At 52.5% G+C, this 23726-nt stretch overlaps 2 protein-coding genes across 7 annotated transcripts in view; both read right to left on the bottom strand.

The window, feature by feature from the left end:
• The window catches only part of LOC138373291 (aryl hydrocarbon receptor nuclear translocator homolog), a 61943-nt gene extending 44272 nt beyond the window's left edge, over positions 1-17671 (bottom strand). The window contains exons 1-2 of one of the 2 annotated variants that reach the window (XM_069339428.1): positions 17647-17671; positions 10156-10313 (exon numbers count right to left, since the gene is read on the bottom strand). In XM_069339428.1, the coding sequence (XP_069195529.1) occupies positions 10156-10273 (118 nt within the window). In that variant the 5' untranslated portion in view covers positions 10274-10313; positions 17647-17671. The remainder of the gene's footprint in view (positions 1-10155; positions 10314-17646) is intronic. The other variant, XM_069339427.1, reaches the window with a different exon arrangement.
• The window catches only part of LOC138373292 (uncharacterized), a 294206-nt gene that overhangs the window by 182060 nt on the left and 88420 nt on the right, over positions 1-23726 (bottom strand). The gene's annotated exons all lie outside the window — the stretch shown is intronic.

Raw genomic sequence — 23726 nt, forward strand, 5'->3', positions numbered from 1 at the left:
GTGTGTGTGTGTGTGTGTGTGTGTGTGTGGGAAATACTCTGTGTGTACCACTTCCTAATGTGACTATATTCACCACGGTTGAGAGAGTGCGTCTAGATGCTGATGCTTGCTGTCTGTCTGTCTGTCTGTCTGTCTGTCTGTCTGTCTGTCTGTCTGTCTGTCTGTCTGTCTGTCTGTCTGTCTGTCTGTCTGCCTGCCTGCCTGTCTGCCTGTCTGCCTGTCTGCCTGCCTGTCTGTCTGTCTGTCTCAAATAAAATCGCAGTTTTCCTGAGATAGGGGGAGGGGGAACGTGTGAGCATCCCTTCCTCTCGAACGTTCCCAACGTCACTAAACAGATGTACTAAATTGCCCGACCTTAACCTAACCGAGGACCCACCAACAGAAAACGGGACACCACGTCAATGTTGCAGAGCCGCTGTCATTTGCAAATAATAACCCCCCCCTTTTTTTAAGCCTTAGGGGGAGGGGGGGGGGCTGATTAATACATCAAAATGTATACGAGGACGGGTTGGCGTGAGGCGCCACAACGCTGTATAGTATACCAGTGTTATAACTGTATGTGTGAGTATGATGAACTATATACGGTAAAAGCTATTTGGCACGCATATTAAATCGTATTGTTTTTAATATATTTTAACACACATTAACTACTGACCCAAAAGGCTGCGGAGACGTGTTAAATTACGCTGTATTGGCAAAATGATTCTTTTCTTTAAATTCATGAATATGAACTAAATTGATCGAAAAACGTGCTGGTGGCAAACCTTCGATATATAATTATATACATTATGACGCGCTGTTCGGGGAAGAGGGGGGGAGAGGTGGAGGGGGGTGGAGAGGGAGTGGGGGGTGGAGTGGGGGGGTGGAGTGGGGGGGGGGTGGAGTGGGGGGGTGGAGTGGGGGGTGGAGTGGGGGGGGTGGAGTGGGGGGAGGAGAGGGGGGGATGGAGGGGAGGTTGGAGAGGGGGTGGAGAGGGGAAGTGTTCCCTAAACTAAACAATTCTCAGTCCACACAAATCAATATCCAGGCTAAAACATAACTACCCACAAACTCTCACCCACATAACCACCCCTGAACCCTCAACACCACCCTCTACCTTGTATAGCTTCCGGGGAGCAATGGCCCCCGCGGCCCGGTCTCCAACCAGGCCTCTCCCGTCCCAGTCCCTGTCCATCAACAGTTCCCCTCCGAGCTTCTGTCTAATATATGTTCTACCGTCTAGGTTTAACATGTATAATTATATTGCTACACAAGTCTTCCCGGCTTGGTGCTTTCTGGTGATTATCTTGAGATTATCTTGAAATGATTTCGGGGCTTTTAGTGTCCCCGCGGCCCGGTCCTTGACCAGGCCTCCACCCCCAGGAAGCAGCCCGTGACAGCTGACTAACACCCAGGTACCTATTTTACTGCTAGGTAACAGGGGCATAGGGTGAAAGAAACTCTGCCCATTGTTTCTCGCCGGCGCCTGGGATCGAACCCAGGACCACAGGATCACAAGTCCCGCGTGCTGTCCGCTCGGCCGACCGGCTCCCCGGTGATAATTAGACATATTAAAGAACTGATGTCATTGGTGTTATTGAGAACCTATTACTGCAACTCCCTAATGTTCTGGAGAACATTGTGAACAGCACATTGATAACGGATGTAGGTTTCATCCGATACTTTAGTTTCATAATACATTTGTATATTTATTGGGTCTTTCCTTCACCTTCATTGAAATGATTTATTATTTATTTCTTTGGAAGTGGTCTGGGTTTATTCGGGGGCAAGAAGATGTTAAGAGTGTCAGAACAACAAGGTCAGTTAATGTGAGTCACTTCACTTCATGAACCGGCACGTACGTACCTCTAGGTCCTAATGTCTGGCTGTAATTACAATTACAATTGTAAATTACAATTACAATATATTACAATCAATTACAATTGTAAATATTGTAATTGATTCCTGAACTTTTTTTTTCTCTCTCTCCTCCTTCCCCTTCTCCCTCTCTGTCTCACTCAATATCTCTCTCTCTCTCTCTCTCTCTCTCTCTCTCTCTCTCTCTCTCTCTCTCTCTCTCTCTCTCTCTCTCTCTCTCTCTCTCTCTCTCTCAATCTCTCTCTCTCTCTCTCTCTCTCTCTCTCACTCAATCTCTCTCTCTCACTCAATCTCTCTCTCTCTCTCTCTCTCTCTCACTCAATCTCTCTCTCTCTCTCTCTCTCTCTCTCTCTCTCTCTCTCTCTCTCTCTCTCTCCCTCCCTCTGTCTCACTCAATATCTCTCTCTCTCTCTCCCTATCTGTCTCACTCAATATCTCTCTCTCTCTCTCCCTCTCTGTCTCACTCAATATCTATCTCTATCTCTCTATCTCTCTCACACACACACAGCAGTAAACATGTTTTACATAGCCAAGTGACTACTCCCAAAGAGGAGGAGGAGCCTGATCACTGACCGCCGCGCACCACCGGATACAAAGACCATTCAATACAATGGTCCTCAAGTGTCCACGGATAAAAACTTAAGGCACTTCCTTCCGCTCCTCGGCCATTTCTTCAAGAACATTACCCACAACAAAAACTCCTCGCCAGCCATGATGCATCAAATGATGCTCTCGGACGTAGGTTCGAATCCTCGTCACGGCCCTTGTGGATTTGTTCATCTCCCAATAGTCTTGCTGATAATCCCTGATCATTACGAGTTATTCCCTTTAAAATGAAGCTTGAAAACCCCCACAACACTGCTACATATACACTATTATGTAGACAACTCAAGATGTTAATTTATACAATGATTAATAAGCTACATCTACATTTTCATATAATTTTGATTTCAATATTCGATCAATCGAGCCAGGTGTAGCAACGCGGTCATGGACGCTATATGAACAATGATTCATCTGGTCTGGGTGTCTGAGGTTTGCAATCCAGGCCGTCCTCGTCCATTCCAGCCCGTCCTCGTCCATTCCAGCCCGTCCTCGTCCATTCCAGCCCGTCCTCGTCCATTCCAGCCCGTCCTCGTCCATTCCAGCCCGTCCTCGGCCATCCAGCCCGTCCTCGGCCATCCAGCCCGTCCTCGGCCATCCAGCCCGTCCTCGTCCATCCAGCCCGTCCTCGTCCATCCAGCCCGTCCTCGTCCATCCAGCCCGTCCTCGTCCATCCAGCCCGTCCTCGTCCATCCAGCCCGTCCTCGTCCATCCAGCCCGTCCTCGTCCATCCAGCCCGTCCTCGTCCATCCAGCCCGTCCTCGTCCATCCAGCCCGTCCTCGTCCATCCAGCCCGTCCTCGTCCATCCAGCCCGTCCTCGTCCATCCAGCCCGTCCTCATCCATCCAGCCCGTCCTCATCCATCCAGCCCGTCCTCATCCATCCAGCCCGTCCTCATCCATCCAGCCCGTCCTCATCCATCCAAACCAAAACACCTAACTAGGCATAACTGTACAAAATTATAGTGTGCATAACTGTTAATTTACGTTCAAGAAAATATGGTTACCGACTGCATATGATGTTACAATTTTCGACTATGCCTGGATTGTACCTGGATGAGGTTCAAGGAATTCGTCTACTGCCCAAGCCCGTCCGGGGGCAGCAGAATACAGCCTGAGGATCAGCAATCACGGGTAAAATTCAATAGGTAATACCAGGCATTAAGAGAGAGAGAGTTGTGTGGCCTAACCGGACCGCAACGCTCATTTTAAGACAATGTTGGCTTCGTCTAGTGTCATTCTTGAGCGAGATGAAGGGCTTGAGGCACGACTGTCCCCCGGGTTGTGATGCAAGATGGCCCTCAGGGTACAGCAGCCCGCAGCATCCGGCCCTCACACGCGTTACGAAGCAACTTCTACGTTCAAAATACTGCGAGTTAAATTAATCAGCGCTAAAAGACCATTATATTAACATTAAGGGCCAGAGGCCTTGCGACACACTCCCTCTATGCATAGAGAGAGAGGTTGATAAACGTCTTCAAAAGATACCTGATCAACCGAGCTGTCATTGATGCGTCAGACAGTGAGCGGCAACGTTAAACAGCCTCCGATAACCAGGTGGTCACAAACAGGGTCCGGGTGAACATTGGCACAAACCAGTCACACGCCTGGAAAGAACTGGGAGAGACTGTGTGTGCCACACTAACATCACTCACTCTCCAGTGCCTTCTTCCCTATAACGTTGGCGCTCTTCGTCGTCTTCGCCCTTGGCCCACCCGTCAACCTTTGGTCCACCCGTGGCCCACCCGTCAACCCTCGAGCCACCCGTCACTGGTCGAGGGCCACCCAGAGCAGGAGCCGTGGCCCCCACTGGACCAGAGGCAGCGTAGTGCCTCTGGCGAACAGCGAGCAAGGGTCAGAACCTGTACACTCTCCAGGTATGCACCTCCTACCTCCACTACGACAGCGTTATCGTTCTCGTTCTCTCTCTCGTTCTCGCTCTCTCTCTCGTTCTCGCTCTCTCTCTCGTTCTCGCTCTCTCTCTCGTTCTCGCTCTCTCTCTCGTTCTCGCTCTCTCTCTCGTTCTCGCTCTCGCTCTCGTTCTCGCTCTCGCTCTCTCTCTCTCTCTCTCCCAAATTGTTTGTGACGTCATTCAAAGCAGTAATAGCCCTCTTAACGACGACCTTATGGAGCTTTGGGAGCTCGTAATTTGGGCCAGGATTCGCTAAGCATTTACATGTCCACTTACGAGATCTGTACATCTTACGAAACCTGTACATCCTGAGTCTGTGTTTATAAAACAGTTCTCGACCCGAGGTCGTTATAGCTGTAGTCACCTTCGCAGAGCTTCCTGGCCCGTGAACAGCTTAATGTAAATAACCCTGCTATAACTGAAGAAAGATGTACAGGTTTCGCAAGTCTCCAGGCCCTGGCGCGCGCGCACACCTGGCCCATGTAATGATTTAACCTCTCGCAAGTACAGCAGTGTCACAGCTATCAAGAGGACCCGGCTATCAAGAGGACCCCAGCTATCAAGAGGACCCCAGCTATCAAGAGGACCCAGCTATCAAAAGAACCCCGGCTATCAAAAGAACCCCGGCTATCAAGAGAACCCCGGCTATCAAGAGAACCCCGGCTATCAAGAGGACCCGCCTATCAACGCCTGGGGGCTCTCATTTTCTCGCTAACAATCTTTAAACTACCAACATCTAAAGCGGATCTAAGTTATCCTACTTCAAATCAATGCGCGAAATTACATCCTCAATACGGCCATCGTCTGGACGCAAATATGATTTTTTTTCCTGCCTGGCGATTAAGGAGCCCGTGTACACGGTACAATATTCCAAGTGCAGGCGATGAGTCACAATAACGTGGCTGAAGTAACACGACCAGACCACACACTAGAAGGTGAAGGGACGACGACGTTTCGGTCCGTCCTGGACCATCCTCAAGTCGATTGTTCAATCGACGGACCGAAACGTCGTCGTCCCTTCACCTTCTAGTGTGTGGTCTGGTCGTCAATATACCAAAATATATTCGCAAGCCAAACGTGGCCACTTATTGATCATTAATAATGACCTGATAGTGAAACAAACGCGCATCTAGATCCTTTAATACCGAGCTGGATCTTCAACTGCAAGCTTGTCTATTTGATGATACAGTCTTCAATGTTTATATTTCGTACCTTTCTCGGTCACGTCATTTAAGCACACTAGTCAGGGAATATTATGACAGAAAATATTAAAGTGTGAGATTCGGCGGCGAGCGAGTGTGACCAAGTGTGACTCGGGCCATAAAGATCTTTTTACCGAGCAATTTGTGTGCATTGGTCTGTGCCCCACACGCACATTTATCGTCATTACCCGCTAGCATGTACACCCACACTACGCTACGTGTCGTAATTAGCGACCCAGCACAAGGCGCACACACATATCCAGCCACGGCTTCCCAGGACGCCGACCCAACCACAGCTGGAATAACTAAGTTACCCCGCTGCGACCCGTCTTCTCGTACAACACCGCATGGTGTACGCTATGGGCCCCGCAGCGTACACAATAAGGGGTAACTATGAAAAAGTAACAGCTCTCACACAATCCACGTTTTCTATATGGAGGTTCGTTGGGTCAGGTGGGCGGCTTGGGTTCCTACGTTTTTAGTACCCTCGTATTTTGTGTGGTGGCAGGTCAGGAGGACGGGCTGGTCCACTAACACTGGGTACCGGTGTCAGTGGGTACCTATGGGTATAGGACTCCAGGGTACCAGCCTGGAGTACCACAATACCGAGAAAGTCCACAGGTTTGCCATAAGACTAGTTCTGGAACTGAGGGAGCTGAACTACAAGGACAGGCCAAGGGACGTGACTACAAGACACAAAGCAATAAAGAACAGGACATGATTCCACCAAAATGCATTCCGTTTTCCCTATTTACCTGTTGATCATTTCGAGAGTTGTGCTACTTATGCTGTTGCAAGGGATCTCTCACCACGGTTGCAATGGGTATATCTTGAGATGATTTCGGGGCTTAGCGTCCCCGCGGCCCGGTCCTCGACCAGGCCTCCTTTTTGTTACACATCCCCATGAAGCAGCCCGTAGCAGCTGTCTAACTCCCAAGTACCTATTTACTGCTAGGTGAACAGGCGCATCCGGGTGAAAGAAACTCTGCCTATTTGTTTCCGCCTCCACCGGGGCTCGAACCCGGAACCTCAGGACTACGAATCCCGAGCGCTGTTCACTCAGCCGTCAGGCCCCAAATCTCTGAAACAATCATTTTCAGCACGACCAGTGACGGAAATCACGCGTGAACGCTAAACACGCGAATCAGTCAGAGGTGTGAGGAAGCACTTCCTCACTGTAAGAGGCAGTAGGCGAGCGGAACCCTCTCAGAACACACTGCGGGTCAGATTGATCGATGAAAATTAAGCCACCCAAAAGGTGGCACGGGCATGAATAGCCCGTAAGTGGTGGCCGTTTGGAAGGAAGGAAACTATCAAGAGGAAAGCGCCAAGCTATTACGACTAAATAGCACTCAGAAGGGATCAGGATAAGGATTTGGGATGGGACGGGGGGTGAAGGAATGGGGCCCTTTGGAGCCATTACCAGTATCATCAGCTGATGCTGGAGATCTGTGGAGGTGCGACTGCACCCTGCGTGACGGGAGATGTCTCCCGTGACTGCAGGCCACCTTCATCCCTAGTTTTAAAAGCAAATACGACTAGAAACATGGGGGTGGGGCTTGGCAATCATTGCATTACCCGACCTACAGTTGGAAACGCAGAGCCCAGGAGCTGAAGCTCGATTCTGCAGACTCTTTACGATGAGGTCATTATGCTCAACCACGCTTCCGTGCTAATGGCCTATGTTGACCAGACCACACACTAGAAAGTGAAGGGACGATCGACGTTTCGGTCCGTCCTGGACCATTCTGAAATCGATTGTGATGATTGAAGGAGGAAAAGGCAATAAATAGGCAGAAGAGAGGCCTAATTACCAAACTAATCACCACAGTCATTCAAGAGTTGTAACTCTGCCAACGTTACAAAAAGCTTTACCGATTCACTGTGAACTTGAACTTCTTGTACTTGAAAACATTAAGTTCATTAGAAAAGTAATCAGAAAACTTTTTCCCCTCAATATTTCATTGTTTAAAAATGTTTTTTCTTGGTTTTATATGTTAACAAAAGTCGAGTCAAAATTCCAAAATTCTATTATGACATTCCGACACTAAGTTAAAATTGCTGATAATGTTAAACCTCTAGCACTAATTATTATAAATAATTAATACCAACCAACCCCACAGACTATAGTGTGTAGACCGTCGACATCTCTCAAGTTCTTACACCTCAAGATAACTTTAAGATAACGGGTATACATGCGTAGACCTTCAGATAACGGGTATACATGCGTAGACCTTCAGATAACGGGTATACATGCGTAGACCTTCAGATAACGGGTATACATGCGTAGACCTTCAGATAACGGGTATACATGCGTAGACCTTCAGATAACGGGTATACATTCGTATACATTAAGATAACCTTAAGAGACCAGGTATACATGCATATACTTTAAGATAACAGCTCAAGTATTCCCTAACTGCACGCTGCAATACTTACACACAAACGGACGAGTTGTAACCGAGAATAGTGACAAGATGTAGCAAACATGCCAGCAAGAGATTTGCGATGTCAGCCTCGGGCATGGCTATCCTCGGAGACCGAGAAGCACGATAACAGTCATTTATCAGTCACACCTGTAACCTCCAGACACGCGGAAAACCTACCAGGTCTACAGACCTGGTAGGTTCCCACAATGCACTAGGCAGTGACGTTATCTTGAGGTTATCTTGAGATGATTACGGGGCTTAGCGTCCCCGCGGTCCGGTCCTCGACCAGGCCTCCTTTTGTGCGGATGTGGTGGAGGCAGACTCCATACACAGTTTCATATGTAGGTTCAGGAACCCTTAGGATTCTAAGGGTTCCTGAGCCTACAGTTCCTGAGCATTAGGGTTCTAAGGGTTCCTGAGCCTACAGTTCCTGAGCATTAGGATTCTAAGGGTTCCTGAACCTACAGTTCCTGAGCATTAGGGTTCTAAGGGTTCCTGAGCCTACAGTTCCTGAGCATTAGGGTTCTAAGGGTTCCTGAGCCTACAGTTCCTGAGCATTAGGGTTCTAAGGGTTCCTGAGCCAACAGTTCCTGAGCATTAGGGTTCTAAGGGTTCCTTAGACAGGCGAGACCAAGGAACCGCATCTCAACCACCGCATGCACAACTAGACGAGAACAATAACGACGAACATTACAACCACGCGAGCGCTACGGAACACGACGCGTCGCGAGCACTACGGAACACCACGGGACGGAGGACAGATGGAACACCAGCAACAGCAGTGACTGACATGACCGCAAGTGACAGGACCGTCTCAACACGCCAGAAACCAAGCTTATCTGCCACTTGGTCTCAACCAATCAACAGCGAGTCTTGCGCCAAGTTAGGTGAGAATGTTACCAAACTCTTACAAGCAGTAGTACCAAAGAGTTAAGAGAACTCGGCATTCCCTCCCCACCAACCTAACTACTTCCTTTGCTCATAATTATACAACACTTCGCCTCCCTCAAGAAATGTATATGTTTATCTCGCAGAATGTTCGGTGACGTTTATTGCTTGTGACGTGTTTATACATGTATTAACACGATGTACTGAACGGGGTGAGAATAGCTTGAGCTACCTCATCCCTTTGTGTGTATTTTACCTCAATAAACTTATTTCAATTTCGCCTCCCTCCCTCTTGCGTCATGGTCGGGGTTAATTAGTCTCAATTTACAATATGGAGAAGAGTACTAAGGGTGTGGTCTTGCTGCCTATAAGGGCCAAGCTTGTGTTCATATTCAACACTGTTGTGTTCATATTGAACACTCCAGCAGCTGGCTTTTCAGCCCACTAAACCTCTAACATGCAATAAGGAGCTTAATATGGTGCCAGTTGGTGGTGTGGGTGATGGATAACACTGCACATATGGTCAAATATGGTCACGGTAAAGCTATACAGTGCAAGAATCCGGCTAGCCTTAAACGTATATGGTATATGGCTAGCAAGTGTAGCAGCCAAACTTAATATTGCAAGCAAGGTTGGAGATGATAGCCGTGTGGTGTAAGCGTAAGGCTGGCCAGTGACGGTATGCACCTAAATGAACCGATTGATAAAGATTAAGCCACCCTAACGGTGGCACGGGCATGAATAGCCCGTAATCTACCTAGTATGAGCAAGATCAACCGTCTTTAATAATTCGGTGTTGATTGGAGACTCCACACAGGAGTAGGCTCTGATCTGCCATTAAGTTGCTCAGTACACAGAACACTGCGCTCTGAAGGACCTGCACAGGCACCTTGGTGTGTTACACACGGCTGTGTAGTACATGAATAAGGCTGGCTGATACAAGTGTAAAATTAGGCAGCAGAAATATGAACCTTGGCACCCTGAGATAGGACAGTTGAAGAACAATACTACAACTTGGGCACCCTTCCAGTGCTGATCTTTTGAAGGATATGAACATGTCACCTGCGGACGCTTGCTAGAGAACATCTCGGTAAGGAACACCGTAGAACACACACGGGTTGGTGGATGATGATGATGGTAGCAACCATCCTGTAGTAGTGGATGATAGTGAGACACCTAAAGAAGGAAGGGGAAATAATGCAGTAGAGGGGCATTAGGATAGAAGGGGTAAGGGGAGGGGGGAAGCAAAGGGGGGCATCACTCACCCCTGAGAGCCTTCATGTGGGCGACAGCCATGCGGAGGATGGTGAGCTTGTCGGGCTTGCGGGCGAGGGCGGAGCAGGTGGGCACCATGTCGCTCAGCTCGGCGATGTAGGCCGTCATCTTGTTGCGTCGCCGCCGCTCGATCTCACAGTGGTTCTCCCTGCGCCCACAACACACCCAATACACATTAGTATCTCACACCATACAATGAACACATTACTAGCATATAATAAAATAACCACAGACTAATATATGTTTTTAAATATATTCCACTTAAAACACATCTACAAAAGGCACTCTACATATACGACAATGTGGCTGAGAAGCCCAAGATACATACAGATGACAATACCGGGGCTTGACATGAACCAGACAGCGACTATGCCCGGCATATCTATACCAAGCCGGGTATACCTATACCACAATATGTCCAGTAGACTCGTTAATCAACCCGTTCTCGCACTTTCTTTAAGTCAATATTGACTTATTAAATACGTGCATATGTGACATACTAATTTATTGTGAATATTTTAGTTTACCTTGAAAAGCTTCATAGAAAACACCGACCTTACATAACCTTCTTAGTATGTTAAGATAAGCATCTTATTGCTTCGTAAATACAATTATTACTTAACCTATACCTATAATTGGTTAAGTAATAATTGTAATTACGAAGCAATAAGATGCTTATCTTAACATACTAAGAAGGTTAGGTAAGGTCGGTGTTTTCTATGAAGCTTTTCAAGGTAAACTAAAATATTCACAATAAATTAGTATGTCACATATGCACGTATTTAATAAGTCAATATTGACTATAAGAAAGTGCGAAAACGGGCTGCGTTAATGACACAAAGTTGATTGGGATTGACGATCAATCCACACTCCTCCTCCACCCACCGTCACACTCCTCCTCCACCCATCGCCACACTCCTCCTCCTCCACCCATCGCCACACTCCTCCTCCTCCACCCATCGCCACACTCCTCCTCCTCCACCCATCGCCACACTCCTCCTCCACCCACCGCCACACTCCTCCTCCTCCACCCACCGCCACACTCCTCCTCCTCCACCCATCGCCACACTCCTCCTCCTCCACCCATCGCCACACTCCTCCTCCTCCACCCATCGCCACACTCCTCCTCCTCCACCCATCGCCACACTCCTCCTCCTCCACCCATCGCCACACTCCTCCTCCTCCACCCATCGCCACACTCCTCCTCCTCCACCCACCGCCACACTCCTCCTCCTCCACCCACCGCCACACCACTCCTCCACCCAACGCCACACCACTCCTCCACCCAACGCCACACCACTCCTCCACCCAACGCCACACCCCTCCACCCAACGCCACACCCCTCCACCCAACGCCACACCCCTCCTCCACCCAACGCCACACCCCTCCACCCAACGCCACACCCCTCCACCCAACGCCACACCCCTCCACCCAACGCCACACTCCTCCTCCACCCACCGCAACATCCAGATTAAGAAACTAACATTTTAACTTTCTCGTCAGTGTAGAAACTGCATCAATACAATTTTCTTGGGAATTTGCACAAATTCCCAAGAAACATTCCCAATATTTTGCGCATATTGTTACATCAATTATTAGTCATATTATTATTATAATAATAATTGTTGTAAATACTAATTATTACTCTTCCTTCTGCTTGGTCTTGAAGGAAGGCGGCCTCGAGGGACAGAGGGCTTTGACGATCTTGGATGGATGGAACCCGTAGGTGCGGGACTCAGACGTCCACCTCCTGCGGCTCTTGCGGCCCAGGCTCCGCTTCAGGAGGCTGGGTTCGTTCTTGCCCTTGCTGGGGTGGTTCTTCTCCGGCCCCGACCACGGCGGTCTCCGAGTTTGGAGTCCTTGTGCCTTCTTTTACCAACTTCGAGGTTAGCTCTGAAGCTGGAGCCCCTGGGGGCAGTTCATTGTTGCCTTCAACTTCGTTCTGGCAGTTCCCGCGACGGCGCTGGAGCCAATCATACTGGCGTTTGCCTTTCCATTGGAGACTTTCCGCGCCGTGGAGAGGGAGGGGGGGGGGGGTACCTGCTGCATGAGTGACAGCTTCTCCTCGATATCAACCTACCCTGGCTTTGCGCCCTAGGGAGGCCACTCCAGACCGACATCCAGAGCGCAACTCCATAGTCTCCTATGAGTAACCTCCTCTCTTGAGTAACCGCTCTAGAGAGAGGGGGAAGGAGCAGCACGTGTACATCTTTCCTCAATCTTTGACGACTTTGGTTACATTTATTAAACAGTTTACAAGCATGAAAATTTCCCAATTAACTGTTGTTATTGTTATAAACAGCCTCCTGGTGCTTCGGAGCTCATTAATTAACTGTAATAAATGTAAACAAAGCCGCCAAAGACCTTATTGTGAGAACATGTTGTCAATGCGAGGTCGCAAAAACAGTATGATCGCTCATGGAGTGCCGGTGTCGATGCGCCTTGTTTTATTCCTGCCTGACAGGGTCAAGACTAGAGCAGTCTTCCCGCGCGGTACACTCAGCCACATCCAGAAGTTGGATTCAAGATGAGGAGTTGACCATCCAGGAATTTACGGGATATTCATGCCCGTACCACCTCTTAGGTGGCTTAATCTTTGACAATCATCATCCAAGGAAGGCGGAAGAGGGGGGAAGCCATCTAGGGAGGGGAAGGGGGCGGCGACTCATCCATGGGGGAGGGGGGTCATATTCAAGATGAGAGCCAACTTGTTATTCTAAGGTTTTGCACCCACTCTTGGCTGCCATGCTTGCTAGGATCAGTTGGTAACACTGTGGTTACCGAGGAGTCAAACTTCACAAGGATGTGAACCTCATAATTGGAATGAATATAATTTTCAGCTTTAATTCATACATCAGCCTGCCAGGAGTAGTGTCTAACAGCGTGGTTGACCACACCATTAACCAGCAAGCATGATCAGAGACCGAGACGCGGAGACATTGATCCCCGGAACAGCCACTATTAGATAACCTCAAGGTAAGGAACCCAATGCAAAAAAATTAAAATATTTTAAAATATTATAATCAAATATCATGGCCACCATGATTGGTCACCACTTCCCAGGTGGCACTTTTCCATCTTCACTTCCCAGGTGGCACTTCCTCCCTTCTATCTCCCGCCCTGCCACTCCGCCATCCTCCGCCCCGCCACTCCGCCATCCTCCGCCCCGCCACTCCGCCATCCTCCGCCCCGCCACTCCGCCATCCTCCGCCCCGCCACTGCGCCATCCTCCGCCCCGCCACTGCGCCATCCTCCGCCCCGCCACTGCGCCATCCTTCGCCCAGCCATCCTCTTCACTGCCACCCCACCCCACCACCCTCTTCACTGCCACCCTACCCCCCCCACCCTCTTCACTGCCACCCTACCCCCCCACCCTCTTCACTGCCACCCTACTCCCCCCACCCTCTTCACTGCCACCCTACCCCCCCCCCACCCTCTTCACTGCCACCCTACCACCCCCCCACCCTCTTCACTGCCACCCTACCCCCCCCCACCCTCTTCACTGCCACCCTACCCCCCCACCCTCTTCACTGCCACCCCACCACCCTCTTCACTGCCACCCCACCATCCTCTTCACTGCCACCCTACCCCCCCACCCTCTTCACTGCCACCCTACCCCCACCCTCTTCACTGCCACCCTACCCCCCCACCCTCTTCACTGCCACCCCACCACCCTCTTCACTGCCACCCCACCATCCTCTTCACTGCCACCCTACCCTCCCACCCTCTTCACTGCCACCCCACCCCCCCACACTCTTCACTGCCACCCCACCCCACCCCCACCCTCTTCACTGTCACCCCACCCCACCACCCTCTTCACTGTCACCCCACCCCACCACCCTCTTCACTGTCACCCCACCCCACCACCCTCTTCACTGCCACCCCACCCCACCACCCTCTTCACTGCCACCCTACCCCCCACACCCTCTTCACTGTCACCCCACCCCACCACCCTCTTCACTGCCACCCTACCCCCCCACACCCTCTTCACTGCCACCCCACCACCCTCTTCACTGCCACCCTACCCCCCCACCCTCTTCACTGCCACCCTCCCCACCACCCTCTTCACTGCCACCCTACCCCCCACCCTCTTCACCGCCACCCTACCCCCCCACCCTCTTCACTGCCACCCCACCCCCCCCCACCCTCTTCACTGTCACCCCACCCCACCATCCTCTTCACTGTCACCCCACCCCACCACCCTCTTCACTGCCACCCTACACCCCCCACACCCTCTTCACTGCCACCCTACACCCCCCACACCCTCTTCACTGCCACCCTACACCCCCCACACCCTCTTCACTGTCATCCCACCCCCCCACCCTCTTCACTGCCACCCTACCCCCCACCCTCTTCACTGCCACCCTACCCCCCACCCTCTTCACTGCCACCCTACCCCCCACCCTCTTCACTGCCACCCTACCCCCCCACCCTCTTCACTGCCACCCCACCACCCTCTTCACTGCCACCCTACCCCCACCCTCTTCACTGCCACCCCACCCCCCCACCCTCTTCACTGCCACCCCACCCCCCCACCCTCTTCACTGTCACCCCACCCCACCACCCTCTTCACTGCCACCCTACCCCCCCACCCTCTTCACTGCCACCCCACCCCACCACCCTCTTCACTGCCACCCTATCCCACCATCCTCTTCACTGCCACCCTACCCCCCCACCCTCTTCACTGCCACCCTACCCCCCCACCCTCTTCACTGCCACCCTACCCCCCCCACCCTCTTCACTGCCACCCCACCCCACCACCCTCTTCACTGCCACCCCACCCCACCACCCTCTTCAGAGCCTCCCTACCCCATCCATCCTCTTCACTGCCACCCCACCCCACCACCCTCTTCACTGCCACCCCACCCCACCACCCTCTTCACTGCCACCCCACCCCACCACCCTCTTCACTGCCACCCCACCCCACCACCCTCTTCACTGCCACCCCACCCCACCACCCTCTTCAGAGCCTCCCTACCCCATCCATCCTCTTCACTGCCACCCACCCCACCACCCTCTTCACTGCCACCCCACCCCACCACCCTCTTCACTGCCACCCCACCCCACCACCCTCTTCACTGCCACCCCACCCCACCACCCTCTTCACTGCCACCCCACCCCACCACCCTCTTCACTGCCACCCCACCCCACCACCCTCTTCACAGCCACCCCACCCCCACCACCCTCTTCACTGCCACCCCACCCCACCATCCTCTTCAGAGCCTCCCTACCCCATCCATCCTCCCCAACAAACCCCACAATCAACCTCACCCCCACCACCGGGTCACCCCCTCCCCTATCGCAGCCAATTACCTTTGGATGATCAGTAATTATGAGGAGGGAGTGAGGGTAGGGGGGAGCGTCCCAGCCAGGGCAAACAGAGAGGCCGAGCAGTCAACATGGGTGAACAGCCCCGGCCAGCAGGCCCCGGCCAGCAAGCCCCGGCCAGCAGGCCCCGGCCAGCAGGCCCCGGCCAGCAGGCCCCGGCCAGCAGGCCCCGGCCAGCAGGCCCCGGCCAGCAAGCCCCGGCCAGCAAGCCCCGGCCAGCAGGCCCCGGCCAGCAGGCCCCGGCCAGCAGGCCCCGGCCAGCAGGCCCCGGCCAGCAGGCCCCGGCCAGCAGGCCCCGGCCAGCAGGCCCCGGCCAGCAGGCCCCGGCCAGCAGGCCCCGGCCAGCAGGCCCCGGCCAGCAGGCCCCGGCCAGCCTCACCAAGCATCGGGGAGGGGGGCGGGGACCCACCAGTGCTTTTCACCCCCCAACACCTACCTATGGTTATACCCTCCCACCCCTCCACTACCCTCTTCTCCACCCCAATATTATCCATGAATATATTACTTGATTCCTTTTCCGTCTCCTTTCAAGTGAGTACATTTGGAGAGCTTTGAGACGATCCCAATAATTTAGGTGCTTTATCGCGTCTATGTATGCCATCCCACCGTATATGTTCTCTATTTCCCTCTATTTCAGCAATATCTCTCTCGCTCTGAAAGGGGAAGCGAGTATTGAGCAGTACTCGAGACGGGACAGCACAAGTGATTTGAAGAGTACAATCATTGTGATGGGATCCCTGGATTTGAAAGTTCTCGTAATCCATCCGATCATTTTTCTGGCTGACGCAATATTTGCTTGGTTATGCTCCCTTAAAGTTAGGTCGTCAGACATCATTATTCTCAAATCCTTTACATGTTGCTTTCCTACTATGGGCAGATTTGATTGCGTTTTGTACCCTGTATTATGTTTAAGGTCCTCATTTTTACCGTATCTGAGTACCTGGAATTTATCACTGTTAAACATCATGTTATCTTCTGCTATCCAGTCGTAAACTTTATTAATATCTGCTTGTAGTTTTTCAATGTCTTCAGCAGAGGTAATTTTCAAACTGATTTTTGTGTCATCTGCAAAGGATGATACGAAGCTGTGCCTTGTATTTTTGTCTATATCTGATACAAGAATAGGAAAAGCAGTGATGCAAGGACTGTACCCTGAGGTACAGAGCTTTTAACTGCGCTTGGACTAGATTTTATTTGGTTGGCTGTGTTCTGTTCGACAGAAATTTGAATATCCACCGTCCTACTTTACTTATTATCGAATGCCTTTGTGACGTCCGTGTATACCACATCTGCACTTCGTTTTTCTTCTAGTTCCTCTGTGATTGTCATAATGGTCAAGTAACTTTTTTTTTTTATTATTATTATTTTCTACCACAGACGAATCCCATGAGTCTGGACCCAGGACTGAGTGCATGGGCATGTTGTCAATTTCTGTCTTGAAAATCTGTAGAGTTCGGGTTTATATCAGTTATATTCTCAGGAGTTTGGTTATCATGCATAAAGAAGCTTCCCAGGGCTTCCATATCTCCCAGCAAGTCTAATGTTGGACTCAACGGGCTCAATGAGTTTGAGCCCGTTGGTGTAGAGCACCGTGTGGGATGCGGAGTCCCCGGCCCGACCGTAAGTCTCTACCTGAGCCCACGTGCTCTCAACCCCCCCAACCCACCTGCCCTCAACCCACCTGCCCTCAACCCTCCCAACCCACCTACCCTCAACCCACCTGCATATTCTCAAATTACCACATGTCCTCCTCTCCTCAAGTGTACTTGAAGATCACAGGGACTTACCCACCCAGACATGTGCTTGAAAAACGGCAAAGTAACATTTCATAAATTACACACCAAGCCCAAAGAACATGTATGGTCATTACACAAGAATAAATAAGCATGCAACACACACAACACCACCACTACTACACACACTTACAGGCTACCATGCAAGGATAGACAAATAGCAGAAACCAGACAAGTAAATATGCGTGCAGTACAACACCCTCTAAAGCTACACATGCCAGCATACAGAACACACACACACACACCCCAACACTGCAGCCACACACACCCACACACACCCACACACACCACTAATGCTAGAGCACCCGCGGCCAGGCTAGGCCACACAGGTGACACAACAAGAGATGGAGAGACACACACCTGCGCTCGATCTCGCAGTGGTTCTCCCTGGGGACAAACAAACAGCACACATTATTACACAGGAATTTTCAGTGCCCATCAGCATCAATCTCATGTTATTACTTCAACAGCAGCAGAAAGGGCCGTCCTCCCAGAGTGGGAAGGGGGGGATTCTGAGAGAAAGGGGGAGGGGGGATTATCGGGGGGGAGGGGGGATTATCGGGGGGAGGGGGGATGATCGGGAAGGGGAATAAGGATGCAGGTAGAGGGGGAGGGGGGCAAGGAAGGGGAAACCAATACCATTGTCACTCTACTTTGTATTATTGGCACCTCCCCCGCCCCCTCCCTTCGTAAAGCAAGGAGATGTGTATTAGATGAGCGTAGTGTAGCGGGGTATTGTGTAGGTGTACGTGGGGGTGTAGGGGGAAGGCTTCTCCAAGCAGGAAATCGCAGTAAGGCGTATGCTAGGGGGGGTGGGGGGGCGCGTCAAACGTACCGGGATATACGCTGACGTACAAGTATCGGGAAAAGTGTCGCAGGAGGCTCTCACGACCACACACCGGCGGACCACTGATTGAGGGAGAAATTACCAGCGGGTCCCATGTCGCGCCTACACCAGCATCGTCGCCAGGAGGCAAAAGAAAGAAAGAAAGAAAGAGAGCGAGAGAGAGCGAGAGAGAGCGCGAGAGAGAGCGCGAGAGAGAGAGAGCGCGAGAGAGAGAGAGCGCGAGAGAGAGAGAGCGCGAGAGAGAGCGAGCGCGAGAGAGAGAGAGCGCGAGAGAGAGAGCGAGAGAGAGAGAGCGCGAGAGAGAGCGCGAGAGAGAGAGCGCGAGAGAGAGCGCGAGAGAGAGCGCGAGAGAGAGAGCGCGAGAGAGAGCGCGAGAGAGAGCGCGAGAGAGAGAGAGCGCGAGAGAGAGCGCGAGAGAGAGAGCGCGAGAGAGAGAGCGCGAGAGAGAGAGCGCGAGAGAGAGAGAGCGCGAGAGAGAGAGAGCGCGAGAGAGAGAGAGCGAGAGAGAGAGAGCGCGAGAGAGAGAGCGCGAGAGAGAGAGCGCGAGAGAGAGAGAGCGCGAGAGAGAGAGAGCGCGAGAGAGAGATAGAGAGAGATAGAGAGAGAGAGAGAGAGAGAGAGAGAGAGAGAGAGAGAGAGAGAGAGAGAGAGAGAGAGAGAGAGAGAGAGAGAGAGAGAGAGCGCGAGAGCGCGAGAGAGAGAGAGCGCGAGAGAGAGAGAGCGCGAGAGAGAGAGAGAGAGAGAGAGAGAGAGAGAGAGAGAGAGAGAGAGAGAGAGAGAGAGAGAGAGATGGACATAGGTAGAGGAGGGTAGATATAGAGGTAAACTAGCGTGAAGGAGACCAAATTTATAACGGATGTGGAGTGGGTGAGGACGAGGTACAAAAAAATTACTTTAAGGGCCCTTGAACCCCTCATTAGTACAAGCGGACGGTATAAAGAGCACACAGATGGCAGGGGAAACTATCCTGACACAAGGGCCACTTCTTTAATGAGGACAACAACAACAACGGATCTGCTTTAAATACAATCCCGGACACAAATGAAGGGGACGATCCATAGAGGGCATTAAAAGCCAATTGTAAGGGAGACTTGAGGTTCCTACCGCAAGTGGGCAGTAACAATGTGAAGCCCAACATGTAGCGTATTGTGGTGGGTCCCGGATGAGTCGGCGACGTCTGCAGACCATACCAACGACAAGCTGCGTTAACACCAGCCAGACGACCACGTGAGCCCGCTGGGGGGGCATGACAGAGCCCGCTGGGGGGGCATGACAGAGCGCGCTGGGGGGGCATGACAGAGCCCGCTGGGGGGCATGACAGAGCCCGCTGGGGGGGCATGACAGAGCGCGCTGGGGGGGGGGGCATGACAGAGCCCGCTGGGGGGCATGACAGAGCCCGCTGGGGGGGCATGACAGAGCCCGCTGGGGGGGCATGACAGAGCCCGCTGGGGGGGGCATGACAGAGCCCGCTGGGGGGGGCATGACAGAGCCCGCTGGGGGGGGGCATGACAGAGCCCGCTGGGGGGGCATGACAGAGCCCGCTGGGGGGGCATGACAGAGCCCGCTGGGGGGGGCATGACAGAGCCCGCTGGGGGGCATGACAGAGCCCGCTGGGGGGGCATGACAGAGCCCGCTGGGGGGGCATGACAGAGCCCGCTGGGGGGGCATGACAGAGCCCGCTGGGGGGGCATGACAGAGCCCGCTGGGGGGGGCATGACAGAGCCCGCTGGGGGGGGCATGACAGAGCCCGCTGGGGGGGCATGACAGAGCCCGCTGGGGGGCATGACAGAGCCCGCTGGGGGGGGCATGACAGAGCCCGCTGGGGGGGGCATGACAGAGCCCGCTGGGGGGGCATGACAGAGCCCGCTGGGGGGCATGACAGAGCCCGCTGGGGGGCATGACAGAGCCCGCTGGGGGGCATGACAGAGCCCGCTGGGGGTTGAAGGAGAGCGGGCAGGGTTCAGCATACCTGGCGACGAGGGAGGAAGCCATAGGCAGATACAACAACAAAACAAAAAGAGAGAGAAATAGGAGATAAACAAGAAGAGACGAGGAGAAGTAGGATGAAGAGGTGACCTCCCCTGAGGGACGAGACACGCCCCCCCCCCCTCAAGGGACACGTGGCTCCAACTTTCCATTCCCGGTAGCAGCGACCTTGACTCACGACCCACTGACACCGGAATTGGCGCCGGCTTACATCTTGCTGTAGTCTCCCCGACGGCCCTACACCCTCACTGCTGCTCCAAAGAAACTACGTTCAATCCCCGACCGTCTAAGTGGTTGAACACCATTCCTTTCCCCCGTCCCATCCCAAATCCTAATCCTGACCCCTTCCCAGTGCTATATAGTCGCAATTGAAATTGAAATAAGTTTATTGAGGTAAAATACACACAAAGGGATGAGGTGTATTTTACCCCTATATAGTCGTAATGGCTTGGTACTTTCCCCTGACAATTCTCTCTCCTAGGAAACTAAGGCTACGACACCAGCACGCTGAGAGCCGCGCAATGTCCTCCTCCTACAAAGAACGTCGCTTTTCGCTCGTATGCGAAACCTAAAAATGGTCGTATTGGAAAATGGAAGCGGCGGGCGAAAGTGACGCACTGTCCCGTTTTCTGTTTTGGGTCCTCTGGTAGGTTAGGAGAGGACACTTTAAATCAACCGCTTTCTTGACGTTGGGAACCTCAGGAGGATGGAGACGAATGCTGCATCCCCTTGCCATCTTCCCTAATCTTACACCTTTTATCCACCCACCTTAAGCTGTTGGGCTTAGCATGGGTGGATGACTAAAAGGCTAAGATTCGTAGACTAAAACTAAAAGACTAAACGTCACAAAAGAGACAACCTAGGGAGACATGATTACCACATACAAAATTATCATGGTAGTAGTAACAAGTGTGGCGAGGAGTGAAGCGGTGGAGGACCACCCACTCCTTCCCCACCTCTTCTAAAGCAGCACGACAGACTGGGGGAGCTGGGAGAGCTGGGAGAGCTGGGGGGAGCTGGGAGAGCTGGGGGGGAGCTGGGGGGAGCTGGTGGAGCTGGGGGAGCTGGGAGAGCTGGGAGAGCTGGGGGGAGCTGGGGAGAGCTGGGGGGAGCTGGGAGAGCTGGGAGAGCTGGGGAGAGCTGGGAGAGCTGGGGGAGCTGGGGAGAGCTGGGGGAGCTGGGGAGAGCTGGGGGAGCTGGGGAGAGCTGGGGGAGCTGGGGAGAGCTGGGGGAGCTGGGAGAGCTGGGGGGAGCTGGGGGGAGCTGGGAGAGCTGGGGAGAGCTGGGGAGAGCTGGGAGAGCTGGGGAGAGCTGGGAGAGCTGGGGGGAGCTGGGAGAGCTAGCGTACGCCCGTGTCCACACATTAATGTTAATTTTTCCCCTGAGGGCTAGTTTATTGGGCAGCGTCACTCGACCTTGAGTGAATAGACCGGCAAACGCAGCATGTACAACCACTCCCCAATAGGAAGAAAACCCGCTGGGTAGTTCATTCTGTCACTTGTACCCAGACGCAGCTGAGACTTTAACAACAGTAAACAGACTGCCAAACAAGGGATTAACAACTTAGAACTCTCAAGTTTACGTTATCTTGCGGGTGCAGAGTGGGGGGGGAGAGGGGGCTGTTTTAAGGACAGTATTTGAGAACAAGGCGCTTCCTAACTCAATGTGGGGTTTATTTCACTACACACATTTCTGATACCTCTTAGATGGGCATAATCTGTCAGATACCTAGCAGTGAATAGGTACCTGGGTGTTAGTCAGCTGTCACGGGCTGCTTCCTGGGGGTGGAGGCCTGGTCGAGGACCGGGCCGCGGGGACACTAAAAAGACCCGAAATCATCTCAAGATAACTTCAAGATAGTGGTCAATACGATGTTCTTCAGACATGCGACAAGTTCAACGTGTTCACGCCTTGGCTGTAGTTTCCCTCCCTAATCTCCATGCGTACTTGTATCCGAGGCAAGTTCTTGCAAGTACGGATTCCTTCCATCCGCCACCTCTGCTTCCCGCCCCTAATGGACGAGGCTGTGGGCAGCGACTGCCTTGTGCCAGCGTCCAGATCCATCCAGTTGCTCGTCTACCATCTTGAGGTTATCTTGAGATGATTTCGGGGCTTAGCGTTCCCGCGGCCCGGTCCTCGATCAGGCCTCCTTTTTGTTACACCCCCCCCCCCTCAGGAAGCAGCCCGTAGCAGCTGTAACTCCCAGGTACCTATTTACTGCTAGGTAACAGGGGACATCAGGGTGAAAAACTTTTTGCTCATTTGTCTCCGCCTCCACCGGGGATCGAACCCGGAACCTCAGGACTACGAAACCGAAGCGCTGTCCACTCAGCTGTCAAGCGCCCTGCCACCATCCTCTCCTCAGCTCCCTCGTCACGGTGACGTCGACCTCATTAGTAAAAAGGTCTTGGGCATGAAACATTCAATATGGTCTTCTTCAGCTCCCTCAGCAGGACCTCAGAGCGGAGGTACGATATCCCCGGATGTCAACATGAGAGAGAACCCACAGGAACTAGACCGTTCTCCCCATGTTCGATATCACGTTACCTGGTTGATGGGGTTCTGGGAGTTCTTCTACTCCCCAAGCTCGACCCGAGGCCAGGCTCGACTTGTGAGAGTTTGGTCGTTTGAACGTTTACCGTTCTCTTGATCATGTCACCTGCCTCATGTCCACACAGTGAGGAACACATCCGGCGCGACCTACTACTCACAATCAACTCTCACAATAACTAAAATGACAACCCAATCCTCTGGCGGTAATTACCGAGGTCAAAGGGGCCGTAACTGTGGTTGCGAGAGGGTAGAGGTGAAGGGGAGAAGGGGAGAAGGGGAAGAGACTACAAGTTTAGAGGTGAGGGAGGAAGGAGAGGGGAAGACTGACTTTAAGGTGAGGAAGAGTGATGTAAAGGTGCGCCTTACGGGATCACCATAGCCCGTGCTACATGGAAACTTCGACCTGAATAGCTAAATCTAAACCAACAAATGTAAAGGTACATAGAGGTTATCTTGAGGTTATCTTGAGATGATTTCGGGGCTTTAGTGGCTTTAGTGTCCCCGCGGCCCGGTCCTCGACCAGGCCTCCACCCCCAGCAAGCAGCCCGTGACAGCTGACTAACACTCAGGTACCTATTTTACTGCTAGGTAACAGGGGCATAGGGTGAAAGAAACTCTGCCCATTGTTTCTCGCCGGCGCCCGGGATCGAACCCGGGACCACAGCATCACAAGTCCAGCGTGCTGTCCGCTCGGCCGACCGGCTCCCCCATGGAGGCTACAAGAGCCTCCCGTTCTCCTGATCAATACATCGCATTTTGTACCTGGATTGTACCTGGATGGGGTTCTGAGGGTTCTTCTACTCCGAGGCCAGGTTTAGCTTGCTTGATTTTGACGTATAATTTCCCCCAAGGTCAACAAAAACTGGTTGATACCTGGTTGATGGGGTTCTGGGAGTTCTTCTACTCCCCAAGCCCGGCCCGAGGCCAGGCTCGACTTGTGAGAGTTTGGTCCACCAGGGTCCAAACTGGTGTACTGTACTAATAATGGCGGCGGCTCGAGAAATTGACGTGGCGTTCCGTTTGGAGTTCGTGGGACCTGGGTTGGGTTCGTGGA

The sequence above is a fragment of the Procambarus clarkii genome, chromosome 41 (genome assembly GCF_040958095.1).
Source record: "Procambarus clarkii isolate CNS0578487 chromosome 41, FALCON_Pclarkii_2.0, whole genome shotgun sequence".
Lineage (NCBI taxonomy): Eukaryota > Metazoa > Arthropoda > Malacostraca > Decapoda > Cambaridae > Procambarus > Procambarus clarkii.